Here is a 26,918-nt window from a genome sequence, read left to right on the forward strand (position 1 = left end):
CTATAAGATTTCGTCTGCTTTCGTATTTCAAACACAGAAGGCTATGTGGAAGAAGTGAATACAAGAATCCTATTTTTTTCTATAGAAAAATCAATTTTCTATAGAAGAACTCACCTGCTTTCGTATTTTTTCCTCAAGTAATGCCTTTTTACTAAAAAGTTTAAATTTTTTTAGCGGAAGCTATGAAGTTATGGAACTATGAAAAACCAATCTGTGACAATTTCAATAATTTTTTTCTACAGAAAACCCCCACTTAGTGAAAGAAATGAAAATAGTTGAATTTGTTGTCTAAAATTGACGTCTACATATTCTGTATATCTATATACATATATAAAATAGAAAAAAGTGATTGTTTGTGTGTATGTTACCGATAAACGCCAAAACCGCTGAACAGATATTATTGAGATTTACACAGTATGTCGTGGCATGCCCTGAATGTAACATAGTTATAGCATCAATTAACAATTTTTTTCCATATAAATTACTTATAGTGAACGTTTTGTATACGGAAACGTTAATCTAAGCTTTATTTTTCTTGAAAAAGTTCCAAGTCAGTGATATTTTTTTCTACAGAAAAAGTATCAGATATGTATTTTTTCAATAGAAAACTATATCAGTGATAAGTTATTCTATAGCCACCATTTTCTCTCGTATATTTAAAAGATAAAAATAAATGGCTTTTAACATAACTAAGAAAGCATTATAAATATTTAATATGACAATAATTCAACATAAATGAGTCAGAGACACACATACACACACCCTCCCACGTGGACCCATGTCTACTTCGTTTATGTAACAACAATATCTCCCTCAAACTATAAGCCATAAGCTATTTAAGCTAATAACAAAACGAACAAAGAGAGAGAGGGAGAGAGAGACACAAAGCATATTACCAAACTACTATAACAATGCTGGTCAAAGCCAATGCCAAGAACCTTTATGAGTTCCCGACTACCACTATTACTGTTGTTGCTTTAGCTGCTGCTGTTAAACACCCACAACTATGACAAACAATTAAATCCATAAAATATCTTAACATATGTACATGTATATGTCTTCCCGTTTACATCTGCCTCTGTGACTCTGGTGGAAACCTCATAACAACGCAAAGCACACAAACGCCCCTCATCTGCCCCCACAACCACATTGGCAAAAAGTGAACAAACCAAAGATGAGGTATTTGCCTAAGACAACACACATGCACTCAAACACACACACACACTACAAAAACTAACACTATTATCGAATGGCAACATTAACGAGTATGGGTGCCATTACTACTACCATTGCTACTGCTGCTCATATGTCACTATTATGATGTCACAGCTCATGTAATGACATTGTCACTGGCAGTAATGCTTAAGCCAGTTAAAGCCTCTAAAATGCCATCTCTTTATGGTGAGTAATAGCGCCAAAGATGGCATTACTCTGCTCATTCACACTCTTCGGCAGACAGATATAAAGAGACACACTTGCTCACACCTACACCAACACACACAAATGAAGAGGCCACTGTAAAAGCACTACTTCTCATCCATATCCTACTCGTATTTATAACGATTGTATTAGACTGACACGACAAGTGGTCTCACTAATAACACTTAGTGCTCATAACAGACAGGCAAGCAGGCATGATAACCAGACCAAGACTATATTTGACTGGGAGAGAGTTTGTGGTGGTGTTAATGGCGGTTAGTACTGGATGGGGGTTGTCATTGTTTGTGGTATTTCTGCATAAAGTTTTTGGACATTTGGAGACAATTGGACATTTTGTTGGTAGACAGGTGTGTTGGTAGAGAGGTGTTTGACTTAATTAGTAGACTGACCACAAAATTTGGAGGGGGATATTTCAAACATTTGTCACAAGTAGAAATTAATGGTGATATTCGAATAATTTTTCAGTTATGGATTTTTCTATAGAAAAATTTAAACAATTTGTACTTAAAAAAATATCTGTAGAAAAATGTTTTTCATAAAAAAATTATGGATGATGTCTTCTACGATTAAAAAAATCAGGAGTGACGGCTCTTTTATATAAACCAATTATTACTAAATGTCTTTGCCTGCGAAAGTTATTATTTGTTGTATAGAAAATTTTATAATTGGTGAATTTTTCTATAGCAAGTAAGTAATTCGTTATGTTTGAATTAATTCAACTTTTTATACCATCTGCCATGAGAGGAGGTCGGGACCGCCATAATGGGGCTATATCAAAACACAAATCATTGTAAATTGTCTGCTTGGAGGATATGTATTTGTGATCACAGTGTAATAAAAATACCTTATATGCAGCGGTACCTTCATGGACCTACATTGCTTATTTTCAGTAAAAATTTCATTCATCCTTTAAGAACGAGGAATGTCAAATAAAATGGCAAAATCGGCATAGAAATTTATACTCATATATACACCATATTTTATTGAACCTTCAACAAATATTTCGACGTGTTTCAAACAGAATGACAAATCATTGCCATTAAGGATTTCGGTAGAAAAAAATTCAAATTATTAAAAAATCAAAAAATGTTTTAATCCGCACCATCTTTTGTTTCCACGAAAATCTTTAAATGTGTATGTTTGTGTGTATGTGTCTGTTGTCTACTACGTGAGGGATAAATGACATTGACTCTTGATATAGAACACAATCCAAGTTTGTTTTGTGGCCAAAGACAATGGTTTGGTAGTTTGAGATACAAACAAAGACAATCACACAATATCTTTAAGGGAATAAAAAACATTTTACAGCAATCGTGGTGGATATTAGGGTAGTTTCCATGAATTGTTAAAGTGTCCAAAAGAAAAATATAAAAAATTTCAATTGATGTCGGATAGGTTTTAAACAAAAAATTGAAAAAAAAAATATGAACTTATTTTAAATGTTGTGAAGTGTATATGACGGTGAAATTCCGTGCTAGAAAAACACCAATATGTGGATCATTAAAAGTGACAAAGTTATGGGTATATCTAAAAGAAACGTCCCCTATTTGATAAGTAATTTAAATTTTTTTGTTAAGTTGTCTGCAGTTCTCTTTATAATAGACCTAAAGAAATTCAGCTGTATGTTCGATAGAATCCAAGAGATTCGGATCCAATTTATATTTTGTATTTTTCGGTTTTTTCTTATTACATTTCGTTACACCTCAACATAACGATTTAAATAACTTCCCACCCCATCCATTAGAGTCTATGAAATATCTATGTAATAAATATAGCTTCGCTGATATCTAATCTAGTTACTGATTTTGGATGACTTCAACAATTTTATATTCTAAATCACTGTCTCAATTGACAATAAACTTCCTCCCCTTCAATTCGAGAGATGACTTTAATTCCTCCCCCAAACAAATGGTTTTGTTTTCATGTTGTTGTTACTGCTGTCAGACAAACTGTCTCATAAAAATAATGCCAGTAATGTTCGAAAATTGCCAGCCGAGTTTAAAGGTTATTGGGAAATATTCGTTAGGCTTTTCTATTTCCTAAATAATTGAGTGAAATCTATCAGCATTCTGCAGAGGTTTGAAATTTCAAACCAAAAAAGCAAAACGAAACAATAACGTGACAAAAATAAAAGTAGGTAGGTATCGGAACTGCCTTTCGAATAGGAAATTTGTGTGTCATTCAGGTTCATATGAAGGGTGAAAGGGAAAATAAAATAGCTACTTCAGCTTCTAGAAAAAACACCCAAGGACGCGAATCTTCTTACTTAAAATTGTATTAAAAAGGATTAACAAAATGCAACCTTCGTTAGATGTTAAACAAATTTATAAGTCGCTTTAAACCATCGTAACACTTTTAAATTATTTTTTGGAACATCTATGCGTATGATTATTTATAATTCAGAAATAAAGGTTATCTGTGCGTATACATACCATAAAAAAATATTACGTATACGCCGTGTAAGGTTCAGCATAAATGAAAATTGCCTATACTATTAAAAATTTTAAAATACTCTTATGTACCTCGAAAGGCCTTCTGTATTTCGCAACCTTCGGAGTTCCAAAAACTATCATTACAGGTACTGGTTAGAATAAATGTGTAAGTAATACAATTGAAATGGAAAGAATACAATTGAAATGGAATGAAGGTTTAGGGCCTTATATTTCAGGAAAATCAATATTTTTAAAGACAACCTGTGCTAAAAAAAACTATTTTTTAAGAAATTTTCAGTGTTTTTCTTTATGAATTTTTCTTTGTGATTTTTTTAAATAATATTTTTAATATCAAATACCACTAAACCTACAAAGTTTATTTGTAATATTTTGTTTAAATCCGTTATTGATAAATGAGAAGATTTTTAAAAAAACTATTTTAAGGTTTCAGTAACTTTTTTCAAATTCGAAGAGAATATTTTAAAGTAAAATTCCTCTATAAATGTATTTTTATTTGTTCCATTAACTAAAATTCTTTCCACTTTTAAAAGGATTAAATTCGAATTTCATTTACCTGTCCTCTCGCCCCCATTGCCCTAAACAACTTATTTCCAAATTGTGTTAGTTTTATTTCGGAGACAAACCACAAAATGAAAACAATAAAATTTTTCTACAAAACCAAAATCACTGGACATCCTTGAAGTGTTTTGCAACCACAGACACAAATACACAAACACTCTCTCACTCACACAGAGAAAATCTAAAATGAACCTCTAAGACTGGGAATATTAAGAAAATTAAGGAAAATTTTTAAGTGTCTTAAGCTCTTGACAAAAACCTGGCCAACAACAGCAGCAACAACAACAACACACAATATAAGCTATTGTTGTAATAAAAACCTTAAAACTCTTCAGAAAACACTTTTTAAAGGTAAATAATATGGCAGACATTCGTGTTGTTGTTGCTGGTGCTGTTCTGTCCTTATCGTCCTCCGCCGCCTTAGTTTCCTAACCTTCACAAAAAAACTTTTCCTTTTATAAAATTTGTAATTTTATTTTTCTTCTCTCTTTTTCTTTTTCTGTATCTTTACAGGGGTTTTGGCAAGCAAGGTTTTCAATGCCAAGGTAAAGTAGTGTTGCAATACAAAAGAAATTTAAGGCAAGGCAACCACTTGGAGGCAGACACTCACACACACAGGTAGACGGAGGAAGAGAGAAACAAATGGGAAGCAACAGCAGCAAATGAGAAGGCAGTAAAACCAGAAACAGAAAAGTGCATTACAATCCAGATGTCACATAAAGATTTTCTTTTTTCTGTCGTTTTTGGAAAAGTTTTGGCCTCAAAACTTTTTCATCTTTACGACATGTGACACGTGTGGTGTTGCTTGTCTTCTGCTGGCTGCTGCCACCACCTCCACCACTAAAAACTACCTACAACTACTGGTACTTGTTAAGTGCAGCTTGTTGTCTGTTTCTCCATTTCTATCTCTGCGTGTGACGGTGTGTGTGTGTTCCCAATCTATGTTATTGCCATTGTTTCTTGTATATAATTTTCATGTTATGTTTCTTCTTCTTTTTTCCAGTTTGTTCGTATGTCGTTCACAAGCGTTGTCATGAATATGTTACATTTATATGCCCGGGCAAGGATAAAGGAATTGATTCCGTAAGTTGTCAATTATTTATTTTCAACTTTTTTTAATTGTTGTAAAAAGTTTTAGAATTTAGTTTTTTTATTTTTTATCCTCTTGATTTAGTTTAGTTTCCTAAGTCTAGCTTTTAACTTCAAATTTTATTTCTAGCCACTAATAATGGGTTACAGGCAAAAAACAAATTATATGGTTTAGACAAGCATAATTTTAGGCTTAGCTGTGTAAGTGTTTTTTGAAAGAAGCATTAAAAAATATTACGCTATTCAATTAAATAATAAATATATAAAATATATAAAAAGTGTTACAAAAAAAAATTATAAAAAAGAGTTACACAATGTGGAAAAAGTCCATAATGAGGCCTCATTGCAAAAATGACTGTTTGAAATTTTGAAAAATTTTAAAGAAGTAAGGTTAGAATGCGGCAAAAGAGGCATATACAGATCTCGAATAGAAAAAGGGCTCAAGGTATCCACTACAATAGTCAATGAAAAGTGTATATGGATTTGAAATTTTAAACTAAAATCATTAGGCTATGAAGTCATTAAAGGATACGAAACAGCTGTAAAAACTAATTATTTGGGAACATATGTGCGTATGAGTGCTATTAATATAGAAATAGGACGTATCAGAGCATATGAGCTATACGATGTTATGGTATTAAGCATACGTTGTAAAAAATAATCAGGAAAACTTTAAAAACTAATGAAGCATGGATCCCATTTAGGATTTCTTCTAAACTTGTTCATCTGTGCGTATGTATTACCATATAAGTATATTACTTATAAGGTGCTGTATATGCGAAAATTGCTTCAGCTTTAGACACCATTAAGAAAATCTTATTTAGATTTTAGGGTCTAAAATTAAGACACCTACCTTTATGGATCTCTAAAAAGACTTCTCTATTGCACAACCCTAGAATTTTCAAAAGCTATTATTTAAGGTAAGGGATAGAATAAAGACCGGTCTACATATGTACAGAAATATTAATGCCTAAATTTGAAAAAATAGAATTTTTGGGACAATATATTTCTAAAAAAAGAAAATTAGGAAAATGAAAAACGTTTTGAAATTTTGTCTAGCTTAACTAGGCATAACACAAGTTGTGAATTTAATGTAATGGGAAATGGCGAAAACTTAAACATGGGCAATTGTCATGCACGGGGAATTCTTTTTACTTTAATGTTTGCTGAGGGAATTAAAGTCATTTGGGCTAAAAAGTCATTGAGAGATTCGAAACAGGTGAGACAGACTAATATATAAACTGAATATTTGATTATAGGGGTGCGTATGATTGTTATTAATAGAAAAATCAGTGCGTATGAGTTACACCATGTTGGGGCATTAAGTATACGTTGTCGAAAAAAAATGAAAAAAAACGAACTTCTTAACAACGATATTTATGCCCTACTATAAAGGCTGCATTATGGACTATTCCCGTATATTTTTACTGTAACACATAATTTAAGAAAAATACCCAAAAGTATAAAGCTTTTGCATTGTGATTTATTTATTTTCTCGTTACTCTCTTAAAAATAAAAATTCAAATATTTTTTGGTCCAACTTTTGCTGGTCATGGCTTTGTTTTGTTAAATCTAGTTAGCATACTTTTGAAGGCAATGTCTTGACTTTCGGCAATTCGGCAAAGTTCAAGTCATTGTGTTTAATCGAAAACAATAGAACTTTGGCAATTGACCTTTTTTGGCTGATGCGGTTGGTGGGCAATGGCCTTGCTTGTAATGAACACTGCCCTAGCGCCTCTTAAATGTGGCCATAAAAATTGTCAAGTGTTAAGCAAGTCCTCCCATAAACGCAAAAAAAAACCTCTGCTGCTGCAGATGATGATGATGAAAACCATATAAATTCTTTTTTGCTTTAACCCTCCCCCAGCGAACAAACAAAAGTAGGCAGCATCAGCTCATAAGTTTTTATTTTCTTTATATTTTTTTGGTGCTTTGCTTTGTTTGTAGACAAAGTTTAGCCTTCTTCGCTTCGTTTTTTTTTTTAATTTTGAGTTCAACTAGACAATTGTTTACCAGCATGAAAGAGTCTATAACAATTTCAAGAGATTTATTTTATGTTTCCACTTTCGCCACCCCCACCCACCTGGCTATTAGTTTTAAGTTTCACTTTGTAATGTTTTCTTAAGTTTTTGCTTTATTTTCTATTTTTATTTCTTTTTCTTATTATCAATAATTCATAATTTCTTCTTTTTGTTTTGTGGGTGTTAAAAATGTTTGATTTAAACACTTGTTTATACAAAAACTTTTAATACTAATAATAACAATATGCAAACAACAAATAATAATCTTAAAATCAATCAATTCAAATCAACCATACCAATCAAAAAAAATGATCAAATAAAAATAAATCAAATCTAATTTAAACACCATTTCAAATTGGCCCGGAATATAAAATACGATACGATACGTTACGTATGTTCTGTCATGTCTGAATCTCGAAAACCAAACAAAAAACCAAAACTCCCAATATAAACAAAACCAAAATCAAAGGATTCACCCAAAACTGTACACCATTTTGAACCATTTACATACGCAGGACCCACATTCTGCGATCATTGCGGTTCCTTATTATACGGCATCTATCATCAAGGTCTAAAATGTTCAGGTAACGTTAAAAAACAGAATTTCAATTCACAACTTCTTAACAAATCTCTATCCTCCTCAAATAAAAGTAAATAACCCCAAATCCAAACTAAAAATAATGCTATCTCTTTCACTGTGTCTTTCTCTAACTATTGCTTATTGCCCGCCCAAGTCCAATAACAAAAATACTTTCACTTTCTCTTCTACGTTTAATTCTCTAATTTTTTCTTGGTCTGCCTTTTGTTACAATCTTATTCTTACCGCAAAAAAGAGAGTGTGTGTGAAAATGTGTAAATGATAATGAGAATATGTGGTTGTGTGGAGTGTGTGTGTGTGAATGTGTGTTTTTAACTTTAAATGTCTTACAAATAAAATAAAACATTTTCCCCCTTAAATGTATGCAGAACATTTGTTTACTTTTATGGCTAATTAACATAATGTATTTTTTCTTCTTCTTCTACTTATTCTTAACAATATATGTATGTATTTGTGTTTCAAATTATACATATTGTAACATGTGTAAATATTCAGTTTTTTTAACTCTGCCGTTCTCTCCACAAAGAAAGCATAACATATGTTTTTTGTGTGTAATAACCGTATTTTTTTCTTTTGATCATATCTAAAAGTATGCAATACAAACCCACTTGGTTTGGGTTTTTTCCTTTTACATTTAAATAACCTTATTTGTTGGATTTTAAATAAAACACACATTTAGCTGCCAACTGAATACTAATTATTTGGAAGTACTTTTTTCTCATAAAAAAAAATGTAATTTAAATACCAAAGATTATCACAATTAAGCAGGGTTAACTAGGCATAAAATTCGCTGAAGAAGATACCCAAATTACGGGGTTAATGTAAAGTGAAAACTTAAACATGGATAATTGTCATGCAAAGTCGAATCCTTATTGTCGTAATGTCTGACAAGGGAATTAAAGTCATTAGGCTAAGAAGTAATTAAAAGATTCGAAACAGGTGCGACAAAAACAATAAAAACTAATTAATTGGGAACAGGTGTGCGTATGATTGTTATTAATAGAAAAATAGAGGATACCCGAGCGTATAAGTGATACGATGTTAGGGTATTAAGTATACGTTGTATAAATTAAGTATTAAGTATACGTTGTATAAAATTATCAGGAAAATTTGAGAAACCAATAAAGGTTGAATGGCATTATCTGTCAATCTTCTCCAGGGATAATCTTCAATCTTCTCCAGCTCAGGTTTTTAAGATAGTATGATTTAAATATTTATGAATATAAGTAGTTTTTCAGCATTATCGAAATGTCTACACTATGTTTCTAATGCTTCCAGTAAATCTTAGAATTTGTATTATTGAATGTTTCTTAAATATCTCTCTTATTTTAATAGAATATATGTTTCCTCCTTCCACCATATGTTATATTGTGGAAGGCGATTCTAGATTTTGGAACTTCAATTTCTTTTCCAAGTGGTGTTGTAATGTCTTATGAATTAAAGTCATTAGGCTAAGATTCAAAACAGGTGTGGCAGTGCGTATGAGTGTTATTAATAGAAAAGTGTAGTGTATCGGAGCGTATGATATTAGGGCGTTAAGTATACGTCGTCTCAAATAATCAGAAAAACATGAGAAACCAATAACGTTTTTAAAATATCTACATAACTTATACCTTCTACATATATTCCAAATATTCCATGTAAATCTCAAAATATTTATTCTTGTAAAGTTTCTTTAATGTCGAAAAAATCGGCCCAGTTCTACAAATATCTCTTTTATTTTAATATTATATATGACGTTTTAGGTATTGACGACGTAATGAAATATGGTATCTGCTTTTAAAACTTTAATTTCCTTCATGTCAATCCATCGGATGCTTCCATAGGAGTTTTTAAAAAAAGTCAGATGTAAAGCCCCCTATCTAAATTCTTTATCTCTTCAGCACAACTCTAGTATATTGAATCGTTATTTAAGCTTAAATCTTCATCTATTGTACGATAGATCGTATAATTGATTTTAATTACATTTGATTTGTATGTGTTACAAAGGTGCACATGATTTATATTTATTATACAATTTATCGGCAACAAAAACTCCGACGTTTGAGGACTGCAGAAATGTTTAAATTAAAATTAATTTCAGGTAAAAGCTGTGTGTTAATTTTTACATCTAATTCTATGTGGTGTACAATAGGTCGTATGATTATTTTTAATAACGTATGATTTATATTTTAATTAACAGATCTATAAAATGAAGTATACGTCTTTTGGGGCAAATAAAACATAATAGAATTTGTTTCCACACATTTTTTCTATTCTCCTCTTAATTACCAACAATCACACCATTTAGATTTGTTCCCCCTCAATTTTCTCTTCTTCATAAAGTTGGTCATAGAAAAGTTCTGTGGCCCCACCCAGCTCCCATGAGCGTTTTTATACAGTTCAATTGTTTTTTATTTAATGTTAAACAAACTTTATGGTTAAAACAATAAATGAATATTTTTTGTTGTCCACTTTTTGTTGTTTTTCTTGCTTACAACAACTACACAAAAATAAATAAATCTGTAATAATATGGAAGTATTGCAATATATTAGGGTTGGATGTATAAAGTTTTTCACACACACACACACATCAATATATTAGGGTTGGATGTATGAGTTTTATCGCCTGTATTCCCTAAGCTCTGATTAATCTCCATATCCATGAATTGTATCTAATAAAATTGGAAATATACAATTTAAAAGATAAATTTTTATAAATCGGTTTTCGCCTGATAGTATATTTTTTTATTCTAAGATTTCTTGGCATTCGACCCACCCTAGTATATACATTTATTCAAATGTGTTTCATTCCCATATAGAATTTTGGTTGGCATGTAAATGGACCATATGCTGTTCTACGACTACAACACATAACCATATGTATATGAATATCAATACCAATGTTGGTGTTATTCTTCTGCTTCTTCTACATTACCATAACTGTAAAATGTGTTATCCATGCATCTGTCTGTTTGTCATTTTGTAGTTGGTAATAATGCTACACAGGACCTGTTGACTGTATGACAGTTGACAATTGATAGAGAGATTAAATGGTAGGCAGTAATTGCAGTGATATATAGATTTGTTAAAATTTTAAATAGCTATTATATAGAATGCCAAGGAATTTCAAGAAAAACTACTAATTATTATTTCTTTGTACAGTGGTGCGCATAATTATTTTCAAAAGAAAATATAGAAGTGTTTAAATATGATTTAAAATTAGTCCACATATTGAGAAAATGTATTTGAGTGCAGTGTTGCGTTTGATTGTTATTAATAGAAACAAAAGGTGCGTATACTTATTTTTAATACAAATTATGTGCGTATGATTGTATTAATACAAAACCTGTCTGCGTATGATTGTTTTGAATAACAAAATCCCAATGCCCTATTAGAGAGATAAAAAAATATTTCACATATTGGAAAAAAATTACTGAATAGGGCGTTTTAGGCAAACTACCTTCAAACATTACATAATATAAATTAAAAAATACAAACTATATTTAATGACCTTTTTTAAGCAAATAAAAAAATAATCTAAATCACTCCACTTATATCTAAAAAAAAACATTATTTTATAGGTTTGTAAATCTTTGTATTCTCTCCTTGTTTACACACAAATTTCCTTTAAGTTATTATTTATCATTCATCTCAGATCCTTACAGTGAATAATGTACATGTGTGACCTTCCTTAAGACATGTTTGCTTCGTGTTATTGTTTTGTTATTTGGCAAATCAACAAAAACAAAAAACTGGAGACAAAATGTTATTAAAATTTTACTAATAAATAAATATTTACACAAGTTTATGCAGTCGCATGTAGAATGCCCTTGTCGTTGCTGTCGTTACAATATATCTACGCTCCGAGAGAAAAATGAGATTGCTGGAGGCGATAGGCGTAAATGTTGTTATCATAAATATTAATAAGTTCGACAAAGGCAAACAAAGTAAAGATGTTGTTTACTGTCATTTAAAGTCATCATCATTTTGTTGTTGCTTTCCTTTGCGATTCGGAGGTTCTCTTTCTTTTCTTTTTTGCCAAAATTAAATTCAGCCATTTACCTTTGTTGGCAGAGATAATGGCCTAGGGTTATATTTTGTTGTTCTTCATGATGATGATCGATGGTATATAAAATTTAGATTTTTATTTGACATTTGCTGTTTTTGTAAATTCTAGTAAAAACGTGTAAGGGTAATTCTTTGGAAAATATTTTTTCACATTAAAGTCGTATGGGGCAAATATATCGCCATTTGTTTGTATAATCCATCATTCGAATTCATTAAAACCAAAAAAAATCCCAAATATATGCGAAGAAAAAATAAAAGGACAATTTTCCCAAGATATTTTATTATGAGTGCAGTGGAACGTATGATTATTTTTAATTCTGACCTATGGCGAATACATATTATTAATTTATTGAATACATTTTACTGGGAATTATTTAATGGAAAAGGAATTAAGAAATTATCTGAGGAATTATTTGTTGATATTTAGAACTATACGCGATGTTGTGTATAAAAATATATTTCATAAAGAAAATAAATTTCTGTATCAAATGTCCCCATTTCGTCGATTTCCTAGAGTGGCGTATACATTACGACAGTACTTATACGCATTGATGTACCATCGGAAATCGTATTGTAAGTCATAAATTAATTATCATATAAATCTTTTACATCAATTATTCTGCCAACTACGTATTTTGAGATATAGCTGCCAACATGTTAATCTTAATTTGTTAATTAACTATGCAATTGGTGTAATTTATTTCAATATTGACAATTTACTTAAATTTAATTTCACGTGCCATTTAATTTGACAAGCTCATTAAAAAATTATTTATTCGTTGTTGAAATCACACACACACACACAAAACGATATGTTTAAACATGAGGTAATTTATGGGTAATTAAATTAACGCAAACCCTCTTCTGCTCGTTTAAAATTTGTGTGCAGACATTCTTTTGATTGATTTGACAACAACAACAATGAATAACTACTTATTCTTAGACGAATTGTTAGGTTTTCATTCGGGGTTTGGATGCAAGTCCTTCTAATTCGTCTGTTTTTTATACTACAGAAATAGACTGTAACTTATATTTAAATAAATACACCTCTGCGTATAATTGACATCAACAATCATACGCCTTATATCAAGTTATACAATCAATAACATTCATACGCCCCCAAAAAGGAATTGTGAAGGTTTCGTTAAACAATTGCCAAAGTCAACTTCAGTTCTTGAAGTTTTTTTCTGTCCATTGATAACAGATACTTGTAATTAACTACCCAATTAATTTCAACCCTTGAAACAAGGAAAGTTTTGCTATTTTAACATTAAATTACTTTAGGTTAACGGAGGTTGGATGGGGATGGGGTCTTTAACCAATAATTAAATTTCAAACAATTCAAAGAATTTCCATACCTTTGTTCCCTTAACTTAATTAATATGGAGACCACTTTTCTTACTCGTCTTCTTCCTCCTCCCCACGATGCCTAGAATTTTGTTTCAAAATTAATGATTTTTTCCAATTTGGCATGTAATATAAGTTTGATATTCACTTATATTTTCCCAAAGTTAGCTAAGCATAAAAAAATGTTATGGACAGGAGAAAAGTGAAAAAAAGCGTTTTATACAAATATTAAAAGTGTCAAAAGTTTTCAACGTCGTGTTGGTTTTATTTTTATTAAAAAAAACTGTTTCCGCATAAATATTCATGGTGGGGCGTGGAAAAAAGAGATAGAAAGTGTTCGGGAGAGCTGGAGAAAATAACAAATGCTAAGCAGTCTGATGGTCACTTTAAAAAGTATTTATTACTACTGGAAACTTGAATATAAGAAAAACAAAAAAATGATGTCTTGACAAGTGACAGTTTGTGAAGAGTTTAGAGGCAATTTAATTTTATGGAAACTTTGCAAATGGTGCGAATGGTATAAATAATATACAATTCGTATTGAAATAGTAATCAGTTACTGTCAAAAAAACGGAAACAGTAATTTTTAAAAATAGATACTAAGATATATAGAACAATGGTTTTCACTAGTTTTTTTCTTGATAAATATTTTAAAACTACAAACTCAATACTACTAATTCGTTCACAATAAGCCATTTTCTAATCATTGATTTGAGGCGTATACGCTATAACAACAATTATACGCACCATAGTACGATTAAATATTTCAAGTTATCTATAAAAATATATAGCCTAGGGAAAATAAATTTCTTTATCAAATGTTCCCATCTCATTGATTTCATGAAAAATTGCAATGAAACTACCATTTCCCCCAAAAGCTACTAAACATTTTGAAGATGTTTATCATGGCTATTTTATATCGCACACACCAATATACCCCAAACAATTTGTGTTACCCTGAAATGAAAACAGCCAACAGCTGTTATGACGAGACAACGAGTGCGCTTACAGGATAAAGAAGGACAAGTATCAAATATTACAACGGCCTACTTGAAAGACGGCAAAAAAATAACAGAAACTTATGTCAGTGAATATTATGGAGGCTATTTTTTTCTTATTCTTCTTCTCTTCCATTGTTGGTCATTTATGTCTGTCTAGTTGGCTGGAAGGCCAAGGTTAGATATAACAATTTGCTGAAATATTCTTGTTAAAGATATTTTATGTTATTTTTTCGTCATCGTCTTCTTCTGCTTTGTTGTTGTGTCAATGACAAAACAAGGAAACTAGAAACGGGTTCCTTTTTCTTTGATAATTCTGTTAAAAGAAGAACATTTTCTTTGTAATTATATATGTGGGCATACCTGGCTTGTGGAAACTAAAATATTTTTTTTCGATGCTGGTTCTTTTTAGTTTAGGATTTATATTTATTTTATCTTTAGATTAGGTTGCATATTCACATAAAAATTATGGATTTTAAAACAATTTAACCCCTTTGGTGTCTTGATTTGAATTAATTGCTTACAAATGTTTAAGAAAATAATAATAATTAAAAAATAAAATAATTTAATTTATAAATCAGAAAATTGTTATTCCAGGTCAAACCGCAAAAAAAATATTTTACTCAACACCAACCAGGAATAATAATAAAGCGAGTTACTGGTTACGTATGAGATATAACAACACGTATACGCAACCCAGTCCAAAAAATATTTATTAGAAATTTCGTAGGAATACTAGAGAATAATTGAATATCATAAACAAGAATTTTACTAGATCTAACAGACCTCCAAAAAACAGAAAGAATTTTACAGATCTAACAGACATTTATAGAGAGAAAAGTTGTAACAAGTCAGGGAAAAAAATAACAAGTCCGTAAAAACTACCCTCCTAACATCTAGAGTACACACAATATATATTTGAATCTCCATAAAAATTAATTAAATTAATATAAAAAATATTCCGAATTCTATAAAATTTATTGCCATAGAAAAAAAAATCATATAATTGATGTGTCCATGTAGACGTATAAGATACGACAATATGTATACGCACCAGGGATATTAAATTTAATTTGAAATTTGATTAGGCATAAAGAGTTTCACATTATGAAATTCGATAAATATAATTTATTCCTATATGTTACCTGAATAGGGACACATTTGTCTGAGTTATGGGAAATTAAAAGGTGAATTTATCAGTTTTCTAAAATGCAGAATGAATGCCGCACCCATAAAAACCCTCTTAATAATGCCAAGGCAATTAAAACATATAATAAAAAAAGATTGTTATTTGACGGCTTGACTTGGAATAACTTATAACAAATTATATTTCGACGTTGTAAATATTATATGGCCAAAATAGAGTAATCCTTAAGGAGACTAAGAAATATATATTTTCTAAAATAACATAATTTACATTCTAATAAAATGGATGCAAATTTTTTTTTATTATTTGCCCTTAAAAAATTATCAAAAAATTAAATTTCAATATGATCACATTTTAACCGAAACCACAAATTGTTATGGAACTCAATGATATGTTACTGTTCTGCGAAATGTTCTGTTGTTCAATGTTCCAAAAGTCAATCTCATTCAATTACTTTTGCAGAGCAATTTTGCAAAAACTAAAGGTCATACAGAGATTGTGTTCACATCAATGAACAGTGACATTTCCTCACCAAAAACCAAAACCTAAAAAGTCATTCAAAAAAACTTAGTTATGCAGAAGGATTTCGATGTTTTGTGTAGTTACCCCAAATAATAAAACCTAGTGTTGCTAACAATGCCTAGAAAAAGTCTGTTAATTTTCCATTAGTTTTCTCACCTATCCTCAGGCCCATCAGATGCCACACAAATGGGAAAACATTACGTTCCTGTCACCGATGTTTTGTGATCATTGCGGTTCGTTATTGCATGGTATAACCCATAAGGGTCTCAAATGTCGAGGTAAATTCAATTCTTTGCCCTATCTTATCTCTCTATATCCATTTTTTGTTGCATACTCATTGGAGTAACAGCAACAATTCCTCATCCACACATCATTCCATTTCAATATTCTCTGGTACATTCCAATTCAATCACTCACCACATCAACATCCCATTCACACATACACACATATATACATAGTCGAATATACATTGTAGTGGTGTTTTTTTGTGTGTGTGGTTAAATTTGTTTGTGCATTCGAAATCATCAATCATATTGAAGTGGAGTTAAATCTCCTGCTCAGAGAGAAGGGAAAGTAGGAGAGAGTGGGAGTGGGAGTATGTGTGCTGAAATTTGCATGCACAAGTCTTTGGCCAACTGCAGCAACAAAAAAGTGGTAATGTTATTAGCCTACACGTACTCCCACTTACTCTCTCTTGTTTCTGCCACCCCCATTCCCTCTCACACCACTTTTGTACACATTTGTTTCGATAGTTTTTCTTTCGTGTTTTTGTTTTGGTGTTGGTTGGTATTAGCATTGTTCTCGTTGTTGTTGTTGTCGATGCCATTCATAGAAAGGTGTTTATTGTGTTATGTGGTTGGTTGGCTGCAACATTCAAATGCATTGCTGAGTTTTAAATTCGCCCGAGCGGAAATGCCAGAGCAGTGCACACTCGCACTCACTCACTCCCTCACCCACACATATCAGTCATCGTTCATTATTATGTTTGTGTTAAAGTGGTTTTGCAGTGGATTGCATAAAAACTATGAATGTGACCAACTGTTTTATGGTCATTATTATTGGCAGCACCACTTGGCCGATTGGATGACAAACATTATAATTATCATTTAACATTCGTTCCATCACCTCACTATCATCATCCACCGCATCCTCGTCATTATAATTCATATTTAGTTGATAATTTGTGTTACACGTTTATCTTTAAATGAGGGCATGAGTATGAAAGAGAAGCTGGATGTGAATGGCATCAAACGTGTATTCAAGTGAGTATTGTTACTAAAATGTTATGGTTATGGAGGAATCTACCAAACCTATCAATGGGCTACGATTCGTAAAACAAACATATATCTACATATGTATGCGTGAGTATGATATACACCAAACAACAATTCCTAGTAGATATTTGGTCAGTCACGCAAACATTTTTTGGTGAAAAATGAAAATTACACAAATTAACATGTATTAGAGAGAGTTCGTGATAATGACGATGACGGCGACGAGACTCTGACATAACAATGTGGCTCTAATGTACACCAATGTGTCTGAGGCGGTGTGTTTGTATGTGTGTAGATAAGTGTTACATTGTAATGTGTTAATGTGCTGTAAATATAATATTTTCTACATACCTGTTTGGCCAAAAACATTTTGACATACTGGAGGCGGCACACATTTTTTTGAAAGTCCCTTTTGCCCAATTTCATTCATTTTAATGAAATTTCATGGCATCTGCAATAGAACGGTAATAATGGGTAATATTATAGCATTTTGGGGAATTTTTTCTAATGCAAATTAAAGATAAATAATTAAGGGAGTGTGATATAATAAAATTTATTTATAAACTCATCATATTAGAGATGTAAAAATATATATAAAAAGGTCATTCGAGTTTTGATCTCATTACTAAATCTAAATATTTCAGACAACTCCGAAAGTTCTTCATAATGTACAATTTATTGGAAATTTATTAGATATAAGGTTTTCTGAACAGGAATCAGGTAAACGTTAAAAATTCTTTGGAAGCCTCATCTGCCTTATGTGGGGACTATGTGAAAACATGGACCTACATGTGGAAGTCAAATATATTTTTAAATATAATTGTGTATAATTTACCACCCTTTATATATTTAGAAACCTCATTCTTCCGAGACACTAGGTTTCATGCAATACGTCACTTGGATCATATGCATGATGACATTAGTTATACGTCCCCTATTTATACTTCAATTTACCTTATGTCAACGATCATAATGTGTGAGCTCTCATTTTGTTATTCCCAGAATTGATTTAAATGCCGATAAAGTTTAACTTGAAGACCTAAAGATATTGTATCTTAAAATTACAATTTATCGGCATTTAAATCAATTCTTGGAATAACGAAATGAGAGCGTATACATTGTGTCAGTTGTCATACGCACTAATGCACTAATTGAAATAAGTCTATGAAATAATTAACCTCGAGGACATTTTCTCAATGACTTATCATGCAGATGTTGTAATATACTAATATATTACTTTATTTAAACAAGAAGGAAACCCGTTAAGTACAAATAAGCCTCAATCACTTGTTGAACTACTTTACATTGTATTTGGGATTGCAAACTTAATCCTTTTTTTAAGTTTTTTCTTTGAATAATTCAAGGAATTGGCAGGATTTAATGGATAAACCTTATTTTACACAAAATGGGTAAGAGTAAATGTAAACATTTTCTTAAATTAAATAGTAAAAAATAAGCCTCCAAACAGTCTTACCACCGAAAACCAAACAATAGTATTTTAATGTCAAGCATATTATATTATATTATGTTTAACAGTAATCACATTGAGCATCATCCTCTTAAAGTATTGTTTTTTTTTTTTTTTTGCCTGCACATGTATTTGTATAGCGATTATCCCTGTAAAAAGTGAGGAACATTTCTCGGGTTGCATGGTCTAACCAACAAATATGACAATGGCAGACAAGTAGCCCAGTAAAAACAAAAAAAACACAGGATTTATAACGAAAACAAAACAAATATCCCCTTGTAACATACATATATATGTATACGTATATGTTTGTTTATAAGGATGTCTGTAGTTTTTTTTTTTTTTTTTTTGTGCCAGGATATAGCAAATATGTGTGACAACCTTACACCAAAACAATAGAAAGTGCCCGGGGATATGTATATGTAAATATATTCCATACAAATGAGGCTAACAAAACCACAGCAGCAGTGGCAGTGGCACTGCCAACAAAAAATCCTGAAGGACAACTTAGACAATGTTACAGACAATAACTCTTGCAGACACAATGGCGCATAAGCGTTAAAGGCTTTTGATTTGTTTGTGTTACAACTGGCACTGAGGCTGATGTTGCTGTGCAACGGCTGTGTGCTGGATGATCGGCTCTGAGGTTTTTCCTTTTGAAAAAAGCATATTCATGTGAACAGAACAGCAAGTCCCTGCTGTAAGGACCAAACAAAAACAACTACAACAGCAACAAATAATGGCATGCATACATAAATCCCATCAAAATGTAAATTTACCCCACTCAGATGGTATACAACTAACTAATATGCACAAACTTGTATAAACGCACGCACACACACACACTTATATATTTGTGTCACTTGTATATCACAAAAGCAAAAACATGTTATCCTTTGGCAGCCAGCACGAGAGAGAGAGAAGCAGACAGGCCGAGGCAAAGAATATAAAATTATGGAGGTTATGACAATGGCATATTACCATTAATGCCCCAGGCCCATTTGTTACTATTCGAAATTAAGATATAAAATAAATACCACAGCCAATTTTCTGCCATTTACTTTATTTGCATAACATATGTAAATATAATTTTCATGTAATTTTTGTTGCTATTGTTGTCATTGATTTAATGTGACTGCAACGAAATAAAATATTTGATATGCGGATGGAGTGAAATCCATAGATATGTCATAAAGACACAAATCCATATGTGTAGTTTTTATTGATGATCCATGGAAAAATGTTTTATTATCCATGTAAAAAAATTCGTAGGCATATTGCGTGTGTGTTGAAAAACTTAGGACATTTTTATGTAATATTGTATGCAATAATATACATATATTGTTATTTGGGGGAAAATTCTGTAGATTATCGGTTGTAATATGGTAGAGTATACATTGTGTCAATGCGTATACGCACCAATTTGTCGGTTTGGCTGTCCATCATAATAGAAATGACAAATTTTTTAATATTTACAAAAAAATGTTCAACTTTTCAACTTTTTGATATAATCGGAAAATTCAGAATACTTATATTTTTCTATTGTAATTTATTTTATTTAGGTTAGTTGTAGCGTATACATTGTATCCATTGTGTTCATGTTATATAATATAAATATTATTTGCCACAATAGTTCTCCTGTCTATGTGGAACAAGGAAATAGAAGGCTTATATATGAAATTATTATAAATTATATATTCTGCCGAATATTAATACAAGAACAGTATACAACACACATTTCTATAAAAATCGCAAAAAAATTGTTTTACTTAATTTAAAACTGTATCAGCTGTTTTGTATTAGGTGGGTTGGAACGTATATTTAATGTCGCTAGTTATACGCCCCAGTGTCCCATTGGTGCTTATAAATGTACGACTATTTATTGCAGAATTTTTTAAGAGCAAAACTGAAGATTCTGAAGATATTTGGCCAATAATAATTTAAACTTGGGGTAAATAGGAAAAATATGAAGCACTTAGCCCTGCAGTTGTGTAAATGGTTCCCTCTAAATAATAATAAATTCCTTAAAAATTTAAAAAAAAATGGCCTAGAAAAAATGTGCCTGTCTTGAAGATTACTATACTCGTCTTTGAAGTATATGTCATATAAAAAATTACCATACTCCGAGGATACAATTGTTTACTACTCTAAATAGAGCACAGTGAGAGAGAAATGTAAAGACCATGGGAAGTACTTCCTTATTTTAATAACTAGTCCTCAGTAGTAGGAAATAGGTATAAAGTTATATTAAAGGAAATTGTCCCCCATCAAAAATACTGGGATATGGATAAAAGCTTTCATAGCATTTGCTTTTATAAATAATAATACATTTATTGTTAAGAAAAATCGATTCTAAGTAGTAATTTTTTATATTTAGAAAAAAAATGGAAGACAAAAATTCTCAGGCTATTTTGGAATATTTTTCGTGTGTGTGAAAAAGTCTGAGTATTAATTATTATTTTTTTAATAAAAACATAAGCTCTAGGCAAGGAAATCGGAGGGCCTTTCTTATTAATTTTAACTGCAACGTAGGCCAAGGTTCGGAGGTTTTATTTGACAAAAATCTCAGTCTGGTATGATCTAAGAACAACTTTTTTTAATTTTGAGAAGTTTTGAAAAATATACACACCTACTTTTTTTGTTGGTCTTCAACAAGTTGAAAAAAAGTGAAAAGCTATTTTTCATGCTTTGTAGATAAAGCAGCATGTGTCTCAAAAGACTAATAGATTTCTAGCGATTCGTTTCTTTTTTTTTCTTCTAAAGAAGTCACTTGAAAGTGCAATTCATTTGAAAAATCAACAGCTGCACGAAAAAGGAAGACAAACAACAACTTTAAAAAAAGTTAAAGGTAAAATTGAAGTTGAAAGCAGTGGCGAGGTTATACACACAAACCATACTTTTTTCCTTCCATTTTTTGCCTTCTAAGAAAATTAATGAATGGGAATGGAAAAAAGAAACTATTTGTTAAATTGATAAAAAATATTTGCAGCAAGTATTTCGAAATGTTGTCGTTGTTGACATAAAGTAAACCCCGTGAATTCCAACAACAAACAAACAAACAAACAACACAACACTACTGTTAAAGATTGATGAATTGCAACTAAAAGCGGAGTATAAAAAAAAACAATAACAACAGAACAAGTAATAACAACAACAACAATTGTTAAGCTACACGCTTAATGCACATGAATTGTAGTGCTGTATTTTTATCACTGCCATTTTTTCTATATAAAAATAAATTGTATAAATGAAAAACGAAAAAACGCACACACACAGTGACAGTTTTACATTCTATATAAATTTAATGAATGAAATGTTGCAAAAAAACAGAAAAATCAATTTGAATTGAAAATAAAAAGAAAATCGTGTAAATGGGCCAATAGTTGCAGGGAGAAAACCAACCGCCATTCGCAAAAATAAAATTGCAAATGTTCGGTGCATTTGCAATTGTAAAGCAAATAAATGAGTGTGGTGTGTGTAAGGCTACAATAACAACAACACCGATAACTTTCGATGTGTAACACATATGCACAGTCAACCAGCCAACCATATGTTCCAAACATATAGCAAGCAATGCCAATATCAACAGCAATTTGTTGCTGTTGTTCTGCCAGCCACTTGTGCACACTTTGAAGAGGAACAAGAAGTGTTGCTGTCGCTCGTTTTTTATATTCTTCTCTATCTTTTGCTCTTTGGTGTTTTTTTTCGTTGTTGGCATTCTCTCTTGGCCAAAAACACATTAATTTCAACAAATTGACATTTTATTTACCACTGCATTTGTTGTTTGCTGCACTTCTTGTTTGTTGTTGTTGTTGTAGCAATTGTGGCTACAGTTGTTGCCATTAGGATTCGTTACGACGTTCTTTCCAATTTCCATTTAAATGGCGGAAATTGAAGTACATTTGCACGGTAGCAAGGTGAAATAACGATTAGACTCAACACCACTCTGTTGCATTTTTGGTTGTTTTTCTTTGCCACCTTGACAGGACACAGAGAGCAGACAAAAATGTCATTAGTTATGGTTAAAAAAAATAAGAGAATTGTAGCTATGTGTTGGTATGTTATCATCACATAGTAAGTTAAAGTTCAAAACTGTTGCATACTTTTGACGTGCTTAATACAATTTTAAGACCAAAAATACTATACATGACATTATAAAAAGTTGATAGATTTGAAGGGCCGCACTTGCTTTCTTTAATATTTTTATGTATTTAACGTTAATGGTCTCAATTATATTACAAAAGTATCTTAACCACTTTATGTCACCTTGTAGGAAAATAAGACCCATTCACCCTCCCACTCACTTTTATTACAGCCAATAATTCTTATTTATTACTTTTCAATCACACAACTGCCTACTTCCTCCTCCTCCTGCTTCTTCTCAAGGATAAACTACTTCTCCTTGTTCCGATTATATGGGCTGAGCGCAATAATGTCATCGTAATAAATTAAAAATTTAATGGAATTTAATTTTAATCAATTTTAATTATGATGGCATGAGGGAAATATTCATCCGGATGCTTGAGTTCAAGTGAACTGCATCGCCAACCAACCAAGGCTGGAAGGCACAATTTACATGCACAGCAGAGGCTCAACGATTTTATGCCAGGATTTTGAACAACAGCGTCATGTTGTGGAAATTTTCAATCTCAACATGAAAAACCACCTGTCTTCGAAAGCTGGCTCTCACTTTATGTGTGTGTTTCCCCCTCCCTACCTCACTTGACTTTGGTCTCAACTCCATTATAGCCTACCATAATATTATTGCTTAATCATGTGTGAGTGTGTCAGTGCCACAGTTGTTGTTGTTGTTTTAATTTTATGGATAAAACGCAGTTATAATTAAAAATGCTTACTCACAAACACACTCACACACACGTACACCGCACACCCATGCAAATTGCCATAAATGCAATCCATGTACTTGATTATAGTTAGCGGTATACCAACAAACACGGTACAATTAATATTTTACATGCACAAATACATTCACACACACACACGTACATTAACAAGCATATTAGTAATCGTGGTTAAAATACCAATATATCCCCTCACTGCAGTGCGTTGTGTAAATTTGCCAATATCAGAGAAAGAGAGGGTCACAACAGAAAATTAAATTTTTATTTAATAGCAAAAAAAAAGCTAATTGTGGTAAAATTGAAAGAGAATAATAATTTTTCATACAACAACAAAATGGAGAATAAATAGGCTCATATGAAAAAGGGGAGCAACGAAGAATGTTTTTGGGTTTCTATAAAACATTCGATATCCGATATCTATTCAGAAATACAAAATAAAACTATCAAATAGTCCTGGAGAAAATTAAAACATAGTTTTTCGAGGGGAAATATAAACCCTTTTACTATTTTTTATACAAGATTTAAAAAAATAAACATTAAAAAAAATGGACGGTTGTAAAAAAAAGTAGAAGTTTTAATGGAGGTTTATAAGTAGATTTAATTTAAATTTGTCCAACGGAATGACAACATCTTCATCAAAATTAAACGGAAATCTAAAATGCAAGGGCCATATTAATGAAGGACTACCATACAGGGACATTGACAACTATTCATTTAAAGACACCTAAAGAAAAATGTCTATGTATTCAAAGCACATTCAACACAAATCCCGAATTATTAAAAAAGTCCGACCTGGACACTATTAGAAAATTAAAAAAAAAACTTAAAATTATTTTCAGTCCATCAAATATTTAACTCTTCAGACGTAAAACGTGTTAAAGCTTTTATGGGCTTTCCTACACAAATTCTATTAAACGATTAAAAAACTAAACTTTGACTTTTGCAAGTAATAAACTTTATTTTTATTCTATTGATATACAAACACACACATAAAAAAAATTATTTGTACATAAGTGTTAAAAATATATTCGTTCATTTGAAAGTAAGTGTGAAAACCCCAAAGTGGTGAAGCCATGTTATGGCCCCTTTAAAGAAAACACATTACAACTGTGAGTGTGGGTGTGAGTTAGGTGTTTGCCAGAGAATCCATAAAAATAACTACAAAATGACAACATAACAACAGACTCTCAAACAAACTCACACATACACAAAGCAAGAGAAAAACATAGAAAATTACAACTAGCTAAAGATATTTTTATTAAAAAAACTGGAACATGTTTACACTTTTACGGTCAATAATTTTTGTAGGTTTATTCGTGTAGAAAATTTATTTTGCCACATTCAATTCTAAATACAATGTAACTAAGAATCTCACACACACATATGCACACATACTCGTATGGGTGTACATTTAAAGTCCTAATAAACTTAAAATACACAAACATGCCCATGACATATCCTTCAGACAGTTGACCGTACTTAAAGTAACTTTTGTTTTGTTAAATATTGTCCAACAAAGATTGACTATTGAAAAAATACCAGCCATTGACCATTGACATTGAACCAAAAAAAAAACCAAAATAGAAAGGACTAAGTCAATATTTATTTAATACACTTCACATGTCCTTTAGGGTTATGGTCCCATACACATAAACATGATTTCAATCAATTTGAAATTTCCCCTTTCATTGAAAATCCTGAAATGAAACTACTTTTGTTTGAGGCTCAAAGGAAGGTCATTTTGTGACTGACTTCCTGACAATGGCAAGGTAAGTATGTATGTATTTTTATTTCCGTTTTCAATTGCTTCTAGTTTGTTGTGATTTCTGTTTTTCCCCAAGAAATGTGTGTCTGTCTTTATAACCAAGAATAACAAGAAAAATGTGTGTATGTGTTTGTGGTGCGAGTGTGTATGTGTGCGTCTGAATTTTGGTCTAATGTCATTTTGTTTTGAAAAAAAAGAACCTAGCTACTAACTAAATACTCTTTCACTATCTCTTTACTAATCATCCCCCACCAATTAACCCACCCACATTACTACCACTGCCAACCAGTTGCAACAAATTATCTTCCCACTAAAGAAAAAAAATTAATAACTACAACAACACAATACACTCTATTGTGTTGTTATTGTTGTGAATTTATAAAATAATTTGTTTTTGTTTTTATTTTCAAAATTTTTTTTGTATCTTCTATTGCGGTTTGTTTTGGTTAAACAAATGCATTGTTTACCTTGAACAGCATGTGACATGAACGTGCATGCACGTTGCAAGGAGAACGTGCCCAGCTTATGCGGATGTGATCACACTGAACGACGTGGACGCATTTTCCTGGAATTGGGTGTTAAAGATAACACCTTAACCGTACTGAGTAAGTAGACAAGCACACATCCTTCTGTGTGTATGCTTGTGTAATTATGGAAGACATGATGACGTTAATGGACCGTTTGGACATGTTGCTGGAGTCCAGGGGGAGATTATTTTGAGTCAAGGCAAAGAAAATGAATTCCAAAATTAAGGATACAAATTTAAAACTAAATTTAATTCTAGAAACAAAAATATTCCTCTAGGCTACCGTGACGTATAAGTAATATGCACAAATAGTTAATAATAAGTATACGCCCCACTACTTAAAATCTTACAAAAAGAAACTATGTATTAAGAACCAAGAAATTTTCAAAGATATATTTATCATTAACACAAAAAAAATTAAGTTCTTAACCAAGTTCCTCTTTTTAATACATTAACAACTTTCAACACTTTATACCACATCCCTCCCATCCCCTATCACCTCCTCTATCTCTCTCTCTCTTGGCTCTGCCACCATGCCATTGATTTACAAAACTTTTTGAAGTACAAAAATATAAATTTTTTACGCTTGAAATCAACTTTATAACAAATTTAACACGATAATATTCTTTGTAACTATGAACAGAAAAAATACAAAATAGATATGCCCCCTCCCCTTTCCCGCATACCCTCAGCCACACGAATATTCCCCAAGCCATTCATTTGTCATGATGGTAACATAAAGCCAACTTCATCGTTGATATGCCACGCGACAATGCTTGCGGCAATACTCAATGCTATT

At 31.4% G+C, this 26,918-nt stretch overlaps 1 protein-coding gene across 2 annotated transcripts in view; it reads left to right on the plus strand.

The window, feature by feature from the left end:
• LOC133334408 (protein kinase C, brain isozyme) overlaps positions 1 to 26,918 on the plus strand; it is a 61,275-nt gene that overhangs the window by 31,714 nt on the left and 2,643 nt on the right. Inside the window, exons 2-5 of one of the 2 annotated variants that reach the window (XM_061542702.1) lie at positions 4,965 to 4,996; positions 5,455 to 5,534; positions 8,031 to 8,145; positions 26,070 to 26,198. In XM_061542702.1, coding sequence (XP_061398686.1) covers positions 4,965 to 4,996; positions 5,455 to 5,534; positions 8,031 to 8,145; positions 26,070 to 26,198 — 356 coding nt within the window. Of the gene's footprint in view, positions 1 to 4,964; positions 4,997 to 5,454; positions 5,535 to 8,030; positions 8,146 to 16,389; positions 16,502 to 26,069; positions 26,199 to 26,918 lie in introns of both variants that reach the window. The other variant, XM_061542703.1, reaches the window with a different exon arrangement.

Source organism: Musca vetustissima, unplaced genomic scaffold, assembly GCF_032173495.1.
Source record: "Musca vetustissima isolate MV318-11 ecotype Yass unplaced genomic scaffold, APGP_CSIRO_Mvet_v1 utg4101, whole genome shotgun sequence".
NCBI lineage: Eukaryota > Metazoa > Arthropoda > Insecta > Diptera > Muscidae > Musca > Musca vetustissima.